This window comes from Meriones unguiculatus, chromosome 19 (genome assembly GCF_030254825.1).
Source record: "Meriones unguiculatus strain TT.TT164.6M chromosome 19, Bangor_MerUng_6.1, whole genome shotgun sequence".
Lineage (NCBI taxonomy): Eukaryota > Metazoa > Chordata > Mammalia > Rodentia > Muridae > Meriones > Meriones unguiculatus.
The window spans coordinates 13,862,025-13,875,130 of NC_083366.1; the positions used below are offsets into that span (position 1 = coordinate 13,862,025).

At 45.1% G+C, this 13,106-nt stretch overlaps 2 protein-coding genes across 11 annotated transcripts; one reads left to right on the forward strand and one right to left on the reverse strand.

The window, feature by feature from the left end:
* Rpp38 (ribonuclease P/MRP subunit p38) lies at window positions 1–3,647 on the reverse strand. Of its 9 annotated transcripts, none has more exons than XM_060372646.1 (3): window positions 3,016–3,485; window positions 1,430–1,513; window positions 1–940 (listed from the first exon to the last, which is right to left on the reverse strand). In XM_060372646.1, exons 2-3 carry the CDS (start codon window positions 1,463–1,465, stop codon window positions 86–88), a joined length of 891 nt encoding a protein of 296 aa, XP_060228629.1. In that variant the 5' UTR covers window positions 1,466–1,513; window positions 3,016–3,485; the 3' UTR covers window positions 1–85. The 9 variants fall into 9 exon arrangements, with proteins under 9 accessions (XP_060228629.1, XP_021517364.1, XP_060228630.1 ...); XM_021661689.2 differs by having other exon boundaries at window positions 2,938–3,485; XM_060372647.1 differs by lacking the exon at window positions 3,016–3,485 and adding an exon at window positions 2,406–2,921.
* A 50-nt stretch (window positions 3,648–3,697) lies between these two features.
* On the forward strand, window positions 3,698–12,979 carry Acbd7 (acyl-CoA binding domain containing 7). Of its 2 annotated transcripts, none has more exons than XM_021661713.2 (5): window positions 3,698–7,265; window positions 7,664–7,919; window positions 12,330–12,447; window positions 12,535–12,597; window positions 12,683–12,979. In XM_021661713.2, the coding sequence occupies exons 2-5, from the start codon at window positions 7,908–7,910 to the stop codon at window positions 12,754–12,756; spliced, it is 267 nt and encodes an 88-aa protein (XP_021517388.1). In that variant the 5' UTR covers window positions 3,698–7,265; window positions 7,664–7,907; the 3' UTR covers window positions 12,757–12,979. The 2 variants fall into 2 exon arrangements, with proteins under 2 accessions (XP_021517388.1, XP_060228631.1); XM_060372648.1 differs by having other exon boundaries at window positions 3,698–4,100.
* Window positions 12,980–13,106: the final 127 nt, after the last annotated feature.

Here is a 13,106-nt window from a genome sequence, read left to right on the forward strand (position 1 = left end):
TAACATATGTAAACATATTTGCCTTTATTTGTTTCAAAGCTTATTTAGACCATGTTCTTACATGAAATGACAAATTCATATAAAACTACTTTGAAACAGATTTTTTAATTTTGGGTGGTTTCCTTATCTTACTAGGGTTGGGAAGGAGTTTCTTTATTCGAAGGGGTTGTAATGTTGCAGCTGAAGCCTGGCCACCTTCAGCAAGCTTTCTCTTACTAAGTTTTGTAACATCATCAAATGAAGTGTCCGCAGTGTCTTTATCTTGGCTTTCCAAAGATTCAGTCTCTAAACTGTCTTTGGGATCTTGGGTTCTGTCTTGAAGCCATGGCACATTTAAGCTGGGCACCCTGGGAAGGATGGCTCGTACTTCCTCAGCAAAGTCCACAGTGTTCTTTCTGAAGCCCAAGGCTAGCACACATTTTAAGCCAATGACAGGAGCAATTCTCTGACTGAGCTGAGGAACCTGACAGGCAGGAACAGTTCTGCTTAAACTCAGTTGAATCATGTGTGAGGTGATCATGGCAGGCTTAGCCGACTTACACACTAGAACCAGGAGCAGTTCGTTTCTTTCCAGGGCTCTGGTGACTTCATTAACACCAATGACCAGCTGTTTCCTGACGTGTGCAGGTGTCCACCCTGACACCTGCACATCCCCTTCAGGTACCTCCTCTTTTGGATCATCACTAATCTCAACATCCAGGCTGCATCTTTGCTTTTTTATAAAAGATGTTTTTTTCCTTTTCTTATCTTCAATTTTCTGAAGTCCAATTGATTTAAACTTGTCTTCGAGTGTCTGTAATATAAAGTGTATGTCCTCTCTCTCCAGGGTGCTCCAGGAAATAACGTATGGGTTGTTGAGTGATGTCTTTACAACCAGAGGTCTAGTCTTCCGAATAGATCCCCTCTTTGGTGCCTGAGGGGCTGCAGCCATCTTGAAACCCTTTGGAAAGAAACAAAATTATGTAGTTAGCAATGCATGTTTTGAGAATATTTTGGTTATATTCTCCAGTCTTTTTATTTTTATTCCAGATTGATATGCTACAGCAAGTCTAATTATATAGGCCCAACTAGGAAACCATTCAAATAACTTCACAAAATGAAGTAATTTTAATTTTTCCTATTTTTTCATGATATACAGGCAATGTGAGGATGATGGGTATCCTCACATTGTGAGATTTATTTTTTTAGCATCTTCCAAACTAATTGGACTTTAACTCATTTATTTTAAAAAATGTAAAACGTTTATTAGGTTTGGGGTCATGTCAGCACACATGGAGTTCAGAGGACAGCTCTATAAAAGTAGGCTCTCTCCTTCCACCATGTGAACCTTAGGGAGTTGAACTCAGGTAATAGGTAGGCCTGGAGGTAAATGCCTTTACCCTCTGAACTATCTTGCCAGTCCCTCATTCATTCATTTATAAGCACATACTGAGTTGCTCCACTGGGCAAATGGTGGTCCAGTCATAGCTGTCAGTGGCCTCTGTGTCTGCCCACAGTTTATCTTCTATAAACTCTGAAATTCATAATTAACCAGGTCAGATTTTAATAAAATAGTAACCTATGTCCGTGGCTAAAACTTGTACTCTAACTGCTTTGTAAATCTCCCTCCTCCCATGATGCCAGAGTTCCTTCCTAAAACACTTGAAACATACAGGCACATATTCTTCACATTATTATAAGATGACTACTTTGGCTGGCAATTTCATGAAAACTAAAGGTTTTGGGATGAAATTCGGAGAAATTAATCCATTAGGGAGAAATAAAAGGGCTCTCAGCTCTTTCCGAAAGCATATTAGAAGCCATTAACCTAATTTTTTCCTAGCGACTATATGGTATTAACCTTAGAAATTAGGGGTTCTCAACTGCTCTCTTGCTTGGCATGCATTAGTTAGATCCTGTTTGTTTATCCTTCCTAAAGGCAGCTGTATATTTCCTTCTCTCAGCTGTTTTCTCCTTCCTAGAATTCATCTGAGAACTCTAAAGATCAGCTGATAAACTATAAACGCACGTTCCCTCTTCAGGTTCCTCTAATTCAGGGCACTTTCTCCACATACCTGGTTCCCTAACATGCCTACAGGGTTCCCCAGTACAGATTAGGAAAAAGGCTCGCTGTCCAAACACAGGACTGGTTTTTCCGAAGACTTCTTTTAATTATGGCTCCATCTTAGAAATAACCTGTGGCTTTTAAGAACACACAGATGGCTGATTTTCACCCTAGAGCTACTAAGCTGGAGCTGGAGTTTCTGGGAATATAACTGACCCATTGGGCCGGTAAAAAAGCTGCCCAAGTGATCTGGAAAAAAAAAAAATCAACATTTGGAGGTACTGGGTCTGGGACAGGTGGCGTTTCCAAACTGGACGGCTGTAAAAACTGGTGCTGCAGACTCACTCTCTGCTGATCTCACCTTCTACATAGCGCCAGAATTCCTCCAGTGAGAGCTGTAACTTGACTCCATCAGTGCCGCCCACATCGGCTTTTAATCTGCGTCCTGCCCACGGTGCACTACACTCCCAAACAACCCCTCATTAGTTCTGTGCTCCCCACAAGCTCAAGAGATTCACGAACAGGAGGGAAGTGACTGGCAGCAGCTAATACCTAGCTATAGGTGGTCAAACAATGACCAGAAAGCAAGACCACGTGCCACCACAGCTCTCGCTAAACGGCAAATCAATTACTATGTCTGCCTAGCCCATCAATGTAAGAGGGACAGCAAGATGGGGATTCACGTGTCTGATACACAAGAACCTGGTAAAGATGAAAAAAGCTGGGTCTTCATAAGGTGACCACCATGCAATATGAATTTAAAAAAAAAAAACGCTCATTAGTAAGAACAGGTTCACAGACGGAGTAAAACAGGGTGGACTTGCACAAGTGTCCTGCCAACTATGTCTGCACGCTCCTACTGCCTAAGGATCAACTGGAACACAGAGGTTTACCTTTTTTCACCCACCAAGCATATTACAGGTTCCGACTATTTAATGTGTGGTACACCGTATATAAGTGCGCACTTATACCGTCTCTTTAAAGCCAGAATAGTGAGGTACGTGAGGGAGCAGACAGCAGTGGCCTTAGCTGAGAGGGTCGGGGTGAAAACGGCTCACTGGAGGCAACCTCCATCCAAAGAATTCCTTCCAAAGGAAGCAGGAAGCGGTCCACGAGGTATCCCAGAAGAGGATTAGAACAAGTTCAGTGTCGCTCGGGCAGAGATGCTAGAGTTGGGGTTACTGGGTCTGGACGAGGCGGTGACTCCGGAGGGAAGGGCGTCACAGAAAGCCCTGGATTCTGAGAAGGGACCCTGGAGAGGCCGTCAGCTGCAGAGAAGCCCCCGGGGTCTCGGAGGACGCCCCACACGGAAGAAGGCAAGCCCCCGGCGGCAGGGTGGGCCGAGCGGGCGGCCGTGCGGCCCTCAGGGAGACCCCGCGCCGGACGGCCGCAGAGCCCGCCCGCAGCCCCTTTCCCAGCCCGCGGGGCCCCGGGAGCACGCGCCCACCTGTGCAGAAGCTAACCGGAGCCCGGGACCCGCGTGCGCGCCTGCCCCGCGCGTGCGCACAACCCGAGCCCCGGCGGCCCGGCTTCCGCCGCGTGACGTCACTCCTCCCGGTCCGGGACGTCAGGCCCCGCTTGGCCACCGAGGGCGGGCCTTCCGCTCGGGACAACCCTCGGGGCAGCACCGCGCAGGCGTGTGGTCTGTCTCGCGAGAGGCTGTGGCTGCGGTCGCTCTCGCTTGCCGGAAGACGGTGAACCGAGCCGTTCCTCGAGCCTGTTCCTTGAGGGGTCCGGCTCTCTCTTGTCTCTCTCCGTCTCTAGCCCAGCTGCTTCTGCCTTGAGCTCTGGCTCGCTCTCTCTCTTCGTGCCAGGAACGCAGAGCTCCAGCCCTGTAGAGCCGTCCACTCCCTGCACGTCCCCGCGCCACGAAAACCAAATAAACTCGCTTGTAGGGTTGCACGCGGTTACAGTTAATGCATGTGGAGAATCCTGAGCCCGCAGAAAGGGAAATACGGCTGCAGCACTCCAGAATAGCCTGGCAGTGTCAGTTGTGCCTGCTGCACCAATGAAGACAAAGATGGTTATGGACAGGATCACGAGGGTGTTACGGATGGTAAAGCAATGCAATAACGCGCTGAAGATTTAAAAATCAGCTGGATACGCTTGACAGAATCATTTTTACCTTTCTGTCCTTTTCTAATGAATTTGGGAGGCTCGGTATCTTCCTCCTTTTCTAGGTGTCTTCGTCATTTGAGACTCTGAAAATTTAGAGTCTAGCTTCTATATTTCATTACCACCTATTGGGCATAAATTAAACAGAACAAAGTGCCGCTCTGGGCCAAACACCGTTGTAGATTTTACAGGGAAAGTGTTTTCATCACGAGTAAAAAGAATGAAGCCAGGACAAGTTTTGAGTGCACTGACAGGCTTTCGTTTCATTAAACGTTGCTTACTAGAGTTCAAGGTCAGCCTGGATTGGTTACTTAGGCCACCAACTGGAGCTATGGGGCCAGAACCTACCTGCTTACACACACACAGAGTTGGGGGAGGGGGGAACGGGGGGAAAAAGAAATAGAAAAGAAACCAGAAAAAAAGCAGAGGCAAGAGGGGAAGAAGTCAAAAAGATAAGGGGAGAGGAAGGAAATGGCTGTGAGTGGTGTCCCGCTGAAATTCCAGAGTTCTTTTACCTGTGATCTGACCTAGCACTAGGTCACCTTTTCAGCTCTTCCATTACTCTGCAGGCAGGCTGCTAAGGTGAAACCCTAACCTTACCGCACAGTGTACCTGCACCCCAGGCAAGTTAATTGGCCTTCTATGGAGTGATAAAAATAGCACCTATTCTGAGGATTAGAAGAGAGTTCCGAGTAAAATGCTTACTACACTGATAGCCATATAGTGTCTGACAGACGGGACCGCGATGGCCAGTGACAGCTGTGGCAGAATTAATAAAAATTAAATATATCCGCTACTAGTCTAGTTCTTGTTTTCCATTTGAAGGCTTAGCAATGTTGTCACAAGATTTTTACCAAAAGGAATATATCTCAAAGGTAATTTCTTTCCATTTGTGTAACACAAGCTTTACACAACAACAAAAGGTTATCTGAAAGGTCCTTTTTTAGTCTTTTGTGAGGGAGCAATCACCTCCACATATTTTTATTCAGAGTCATCTACTAGTGGATTTCACACAGATGTGTGCTAAAAAACCAGTAGTATCAATTCAGTTTATGTTTATATCATTTTTCTACAAAACATTTTCTGGAATGTCTCAAGCATATACTTCCCCTAGTTTAATTACTATGTACTTGGTATTCTATGTTGATTTTACTTTTCAATGATGGTGGCTACTCCACATTGTAAATAAGTTACATTTATAAATAGACAGTTTATGAAAATGAAGTCAAGTCTATGGATATCTCTTAAAATAGTTTAATAACTTAGAAGGTTTATAAAAGCTTTCTTTTTGTATTTAATTCTTGAAGTGTTAGGTTATAAGTTTACAACAGTATAACATTAGTTTAAGATTCTGGGCAAGAAGTCATATCATTAGAGCTGACAATAAAGTTTGTCAATAAAGAGAAAAAATGTGCAAGAGGACACCAGAGTCTCCTTTTCCTGCAGGGAATCCTAACCTTTGCTCTGTATTTGTGTGCTATTGTGGCTTTGTGGGTTCTACAAAGGTACTGTTAATAACAATTATTTTATTTTTGGTTTTTTAGTGGTGTGCAGTAATTGTCTAAAATACTAGTGTCATTATAGGCTTTCTTGTACGTCTACACTCAGCTCAGCATTTTTAACTCAGTTAACTGAGGATGGACCTCAGTGGTGAGCTGCTAAATCAATCAACAGACTTCAAGGCTGAACTCTCGGGAGGTCCACAGGATACTCCGATGAACACCTGTGTCCATGGCAGCAAGGTCAATGGGAGGTGTCTTGAGCACACGGGCTATCCCCACACAACAGTGGGTGGCAGTGCTACCCTTCCAGAGATGAGGCCGGTAATAAATAAATAAATAAATAAATAAGCACCTGATAAGACTAAGAACATTTGTTTATGCTCATGTAAGCAAAATCAACATGTCAGTTTCCTGTACCTTAAATTTCCCTGGGACAGTATCCTGCATCCCTGGGGTTAAGATAACAGGTGTTATGTGTGTTCCCTCTGGGTTAAGGAACCAACTCTGACGGACTTCAGCATACAGTGCTGCAACCTTTAACACAGGAACCCACTACACCGTAAGGCAGAATGGGAAGGAAGGCAAGTGAAAGGGAAAAAAACAGACAGTCTCAACTGAAATCAGAGAAATGGATGAATGACAGTCTTGGGGAGTCTCCTGGGTCTCTGGCATCTGATGGAGCACGACAACTCAGAAAAGAGATCTTGAACACTCTGGATATCTATCATCCCAGCACAAGAGAGACTGAGGCAGGAGTATCACAAAACGGAGGCTAGCCTGAGATAGAGTGAATCCAAGGACAACTTGGGATACTATCTTTAAAATAAATAGACATTCCAGATAAAAAGAGAGCAGTGTGACTTCCCTGTACGAGTTTTTTTGTTTGTTTGTTTGTTTGATGTATTTACCTTTAGTTTATGTATATTTGGTGGGGTTTGCCTGCATATATATATCTATGTGAGAGTGACCAATCTTGGAGTTACAGACAGTTGTGAGTTGCCATAAGGGTACTGGGATTTGAACCTGGGTCCTCTGAAAGAGCAGTCAGTACCCCTAACCACTGAGCCATCTCTCTGGCCCCACCACTAGTTTCTTTCAAGGACTAGTATCAAAAGGTCTCAGCTCAGGATGCAGATGGGCACTCAGTAGCCACTACTAAGCTACCCAAGCCCATTCAATGCCCTGCTCAGTGTTCGGAGGGTAACCTTTGCCCTTGTATCCCACCATGCACTCCCCACATTCAGGGTCACATGCTGCCCAGATCTTTGCTCTACAAATGGCTTTTGTTTTGTAGTTAGAAATTGGTTAATATCACCACCAAAAACTAATCAAAAGGGAAGAAAAGCAAGAGTGACACGAAAAGGTAGCAGATATTTTCTCAAATACATTTTACTCAAAACCGAGTTAGAAAATTTGGGGGCTTGCATTGCTCAATGTTCAAAAGCAGTTTCTCTAAATAAGGGATTTCTTTCCTTCTGTCTCTTTCCCACAGATCTGTTTTAATTAGGCAGAAACAAATTCCTCTGAGCTGGAATCTTTGTCCAGGTCTCTGGAAGTGTAACAAAATGGTTCACAGCTTCATCCAGGGACCTTGCAGACTCCAGGTGATGGGGAGTTTGTACCCAGGGAGATCTGGGCCCCAATAAACAGGCCTTTGTCAAACGAATTACATTAAATGCTGGTGGAGATGAGTGCAGCTGGAACTTAGAACTTATGTTTTTGCTTTCCTAAGACAAAGTTCACAAGCCCCTGGTCTCTTTTCACTCCTGATGAGTCCAGTCTGAAAGAGCTGGGGTGGTTCCATTTGAAAGATCCCAGTGACCACCAACCACCACCCAGGTTTCTAGAATCACAGAAGATCAAGGACTCCCGGGTGAGGTCCAAACCTGAGGGAGACTTCTCTTAGCTTTCTGCAAACAACCTCTTGAGAAAAAAGAAAAAAAAAATTAATTTTTTTAAAAATTTATTTATTTTTTTAATTTATTTATTTATTTATTTTTAGGTTTGAGCCAAGAGCAGAGAGGTAATCTTGCGATCTTCTCTTGGGGAAAAGGCTCTGCAGGTCCAGGCCACCGCTCAGCCACGCCCTCCAGTTTCTGTGACGGATTAAAGTCGTCCATTCCCAGAGCGGGACCTATAGGAGAGACCGGAGGAGGAGCGCAGCTCTTTAAGAAAGCGGCCAAGCCGGGAGAAACTGGGACCCTGAGCGGAGACCCTCAACCCACAGCAGTCTGCACCTCAGCACCATGTCCCTGCAGGTAAGCCGGATCTGGGAAGGCCACGCAGGAGCGATGCTCAGAAGGAAGCGCTCTGACCCATCCCGAGGGCAGGCATGCCAGCCCCGGCAGACAGGTTAACCCGGGAGCGTTCTGTGCTGCCCTGCAGTCCCTCTCACACCTGCCTGAAAGCGCCTCTTTAATGCACAGTAGACTGCACCTCACCATCTGTTGACGAGGACCAGGATCCCCATAGCAACCCCTTTGGGGCCTCAGGGATGGCTTAAATTACTCTGAATCCTCTTGCCCCTGAGACCTCCCGAGGGTCTCAAAGGTTTGTTGCCTAGCAGGGCTAGTCTGTGACGCTCGGAACTTACCATTTTATTGATAGGAATGGAAAGAGAATAAACATGAATAAATAAAAACCAGGGAACCTTTTCCCCAGTAGATAACTACTTGACAGGTTGCTTCCTTATGCCTTTTCCCCTATGTGTGTATAATGAAAGCATGTGACCAAAATACACCTGTGACTTGTTTCTGTACATAATAGTTTTATTAGCATCTTCTCATGAAATCAAGAGATACTTTTGGGGTGAGTGTGTGTGTGTGTGTGTGTGTGTCTGTCTGTCTGTCTCTTTCTCTGTCTCTCTCTCTATCTCTGGTTTTTTTCTAGGCAGGGTCTCTCTGTGTAGTCCTGCGTGTCCTGGAACTTGCTCTGTCGACCAGGTTGGCCTTGAACTCACAGAGATCCACCTGCCTCTGCCTCAAGAGTGCTGGGACTAAAGGTGTGCGCTGCCACCACCCGGTTTAAGATACTCCTTTTAATGCATAACATTTTACATTACGAGTATGGCAAATTTTATTTATTCAAGCGAGATATTGTCATGGGGGAATGACATACCCCAGAGACATGGAGGCTTGAATCTCCCTCTTAGTCTGTATATGTTACTTTGGGTGTGTCTGTGCGCACGCGGGCATGCACGGGCGCACACACGTGTTCCCTGCATGGGAAGTGTTCAAAGCCACATTGGGTAAGGGTGTGTTTAGTTGCCTTAAAAATATTTTCATTGAGAACTTAAAGGTTAAAGAACATCACGAGAGAACAATAAGCTAAGACATGTGAATAACAACCATAGCAATAGGGCAGCATTGACAAAGTTCAAGTAAGTAAAATGGATACAGGACATGGGTTTCTACTGCTATCAGTGTTAAATGCATTAACTCTATTATTGGTGCAACAAAAGCTTTCTTTCACTTCAATAAAATAAACTTCTACTTAAAAAAACACATTCTTGCTTGATATCAGCATTGACACAGTCAGCGAATGCTTGAACTGTAGTCACTGCAACCGCTGAGGCTTAAAGAGTGAGGGTGTCCAGTAAAATCTCTTCCAACATTCTCAGTACGTCAATTTGAAATTCCTCCACTGCAATCATATAACACAAGAATGCCGTACACTAGCCTGGGGCGGCACTCCACACTCTGATCCGCCGTACACAGGGTTCGGAGACCCCAGGGTCAGGAGTCCAAGGCCATCTTTAATTACACGGTGGATTCCAAGCAGCTCTGTGCAACACAGACCCTGTGTCAGAAAAACACAGAGTCGTTCAAGCAGAAGAGATGGCTAAAGGCAGGTTAGAAGCCCACCTAAGAATACAGGGCATGTGTGAATTAGCTGGGAGGGTACGTAGTACTCGGGAGTCCCCTGGGTTACCGCCTCTAGAAAAACTGAAGTAGGAGGATCCTTTAAACCTGGATGTTCCAAGGTAGCCCGGACAACACAGGCACATAGCCAGATTCTAGTACATACACACATACGCGCGAGCACACACTCACACACACACACACACACATCTATTACTGATTGTTCATTTGCACAACTGAGAGAACTGTCTTTTTACAAAGACCATAACCAGGGGAACCTGGTAGATACTGAAGATGTGGTGTTTTTATGACTTGTACCTGGGTCTAAAATGATTTTAAATTGTGATAGAAGAAAAATATTGGAAAGTCAGCAGCTAGTAGCTGGCTAGCATATTCAAATGTCTTCTGTCTTCAGAACAGAAATGGCTTTAGCATAAACAATCTGTACCTACAGACTACAGGTACGTCTTCCTAAATGATGAAGCCAAAGCAGGGGGCTGGCTGATGAATCTTTTCTGGCCTGGGGATGCAGTTCAGCAGTAGAATGCTACAGGAGGTGATTCCATAACACCACAAAAAGGGGAAGAGGGTGGCACATCCCAGCACTAAGAAGGCAGAGGCAGGCAGATCTCTGAGTTCAAGGCCCGCCTGGTCTACAGAGCAAGGTCCAGGACAGCCAGAGGTAAACAAAGAAACCCTGTCTCAAAACACCAGTCAACCAAACTAACTAAAAACGTGGTGGTGGGGGGATGCTTTTATAATCAGCCAACGCACACATTTGTGTGATTCAAATAACTTAAGTACCTTGACTGAGGAATTTGTCTTTTTGAACAAGGAAGAATTGTTCAACGGGCTTTATCAAGCTCATCTGTAGGCAGACAGTTCTGCTCACTTTCTACAGAAAGTGAAGTAAGGTAAATTGTCACCTTCAGAAGCTGTCTTCAGAGGGGTGAAATTTAAATGGAAGTGTCCAGAGGCCCCAAGTGGGCCTTTGATATGGTGTCCTGTGCTCATTGTTGAGTGCCATCCCTCACAGGGAAATGGTGGGTATAGAGGAATTTTAATCCAGCAACACGGCTACTCTGGCAAGGGATCACATCCAAAGACCTAGGTCTGTGTGATCTGGCTGGAATATGGACTTGCCCTTAGTATACACCTTCAATCTCTCTGACTGAAATACACACCTTTAATACTTCTGGCTGGAATACGGAAACGCCTTTAGTATACACCTTTAATCCCAAACAATATGTCCAATTGAGGGGCAGACAAAGTAACCAGTAAGAGTAAGATTTGACAGAATGAATCAGAGATAGGATATGCTCAACTCTCACTAGAGAGAGAGGGGCTACTTGAGAGCAGCATGGGGGAGGAGAGGAGAAGAGAAGGAACGAGGGACAGACAGCACAGAGAGCGGAGTACAGTACAAGAATACAGTGGAATTCATGGAGACAGTACAGTAGAGTTCGGACTACAGCACAGTTTGGAGAAGTTGGGTTTGTGCAGTTCAGAGGCAGTTTTTCCAAGTAGAGCAATTCAGTCAGAAGCTAAGAAAAGCCAATGTACATCAGTCAGCTTAGAGAGGAGCTTGAACCTCTGAGTTCAATAGCTGAGTTGAACCAGCCAGCCAGAGTTCAAAAAGAGCTAGAAAGGGTGAGCTTATTCATCAGTAAGTCTCAGAGGCTGAAAGCATTCTAGGCCAAGGTCAGCAGATGGAGGCTGGAAGCTGAGCTCTCAAGCTTTGGGCTTGCAGTAGATATTAGATTGTATGGAGGGTAGAAGATTCCAGGCCTAGGGCGAGGGATGTTTAGACAGAAACTCCCTGGGCTCAGCCCAAGCCATGTATTAGAAACGCTTGGGTTCAGCTCTTACCTCCTCCCATCTTCTGAGGAAATAAAAATGACATTTACAGGTGAGAACAGGAGGACCTTAAGGCATATTCATGAACAGAAGAGGGCATTGTTTACACATATCTAACAAGGATGCTGAAACTCACTTAGCAGGAACAGAAATGCCTACCACAGGAGCCCAGCTCCCAGGGCACAGGAATATAGGGAAAGTGGCGTTCCTTTTGCCCAGAATGTTTTGAAATTCACTGCCAATGGCTACATGTGTAAAAATGTTTCAACCGTGATAACTTTCCAATCCACCCACCATATCCCTAACAGTCTCTGACCAGGCTCCTGCCATGGGACAGTAGACAAGGGCTCAACAGTAGGTATTAAGGAAAATAGTTATGCCTTCCCTTCACTGTGGGTATCTCAGGGGAGCAAACAGGTGTGATCCGATCCAGCCTTTATGTTCACTCCTAGTGAATTCTGTCTGGGTTGTCAGGAGCACCTTTTCCAGCCTGTGTCTTTGCACTGGATACCTGCATACTCTTACCCAAGAGTCACTGCAAGCACCGGCTTCCAAGACAGGCTCCTTCTGATGCCTTTTCCTCTAGCTACCACTCAGGCCATTCTCAGCCCAACAGCTTCTCACCAACTTTTCACTTTGTAAAGTCACTTCTCTCCAACATTTGTTATAGAGAGAGGGAGGAAAGAGGGAAGGAAAAGGGAGAGGAGCAGAGAGGCAGTTAAGGGAGGGGAGGGGAGGAAAGAAATTACAAAAATTTGTTTTTCCTCCGGATGAGACGTTTGCTAATCAACCCAAAGTGAGATAAACAACATCTTAATGGGAATCAGTTGACATGAGACTTATAATTTAAAAATATATTTTTTTTTAGATTTTATGTGTCTTGCTTGCATGTGTGTGTATGCATCCATCACCTGTGTGCCTTTTGTGTGTCCTTACTGTCTTTTGCCCTAGGCTGATTTTGACCAGGCTACCCAAGACGTGAGGAAGCTGAAAAGCAGACCGGAAGATGAAGAGCTCAAAGAACTCTACGGCCTGTACAAACAGTCCATCGTGGGAGACATCAACATAGGTGGTGGCCATGCACTGTCTTAAACCCATAGACGTGCTTGTGTGCAGAGTGAAAAGAAAAGCTGAAACTCTCTCCTTCTTTTGGCAGCGTGTCCAGCAATGCTAGATTTGAAGGGCAAGGCCAAGTGGGAAGCATGGAACCTCCAAAAAGGTTTTTAACTCTTACATAAGGTTAAAACAAACCTTCATCACTGCCCAGTGCACCAGTTGGTGAGATGATGTGTTTGTCTCTCTAGGGCTGTCGAAGGACGATGCCATGACTGCTTATATTTCCAAGGCAAGAGAGCTGATTGAGAAATACGGAATTTAGAATTTGCCAGAGGAGACAGATCTCCTTCGGAAGCCTTCCTATGAGTTAGTAACTCTGAATCACGCATATTTTTTCTATTAGCATGAATTAGAATAGTTGGGTCAATATATGTAAACATAGTTTGTGATTTTGCTTGCTTCAGCAAGGTGGCTTTAAAAGGATCCTTTTCAAAAAGTCCCTTTGTAGTATGCAACTTTAATAAACGCCTGTTTTGTTTGCTGCATGTGTGTTTCCGTGTGTGGATGTTCACATGTATGGGCTGCACACGTACATGCTTGCGTGTGGCGGCCAGAGGACAACCTGCGGTGTTTTTCTCGGGTGTGCTGTTTACTTCCTGTGAGGGGCTGCCA

Bases quoted from the DNA above. Each gene is read 5' to 3' on its own strand.
- Rpp38 (XM_060372646.1), bottom strand. From the start codon at position 1,465: ATGACTGGACCACCATTTGCCCAGTGGAGCAACTCA. The intron at 941-1,429 runs GTATGTGCTTAT...TTCTTTCCAAAG, and splicing joins TTGCCCAGTGGAGCAACTCA to GGTTTCAAGATGGCTGCAGC.
- Acbd7 (XM_021661713.2), top strand. The intron at 12,448-12,534 runs GTGGTGGCCATG...TTCTTTTGGCAG, and splicing joins CGTGGGAGACATCAACATAG to CGTGTCCAGCAATGCTAGAT. The intron at 12,598-12,682 runs GTTTTTAACTCT...TTGTCTCTCTAG, and splicing joins AGCATGGAACCTCCAAAAAG to GGCTGTCGAAGGACGATGCC.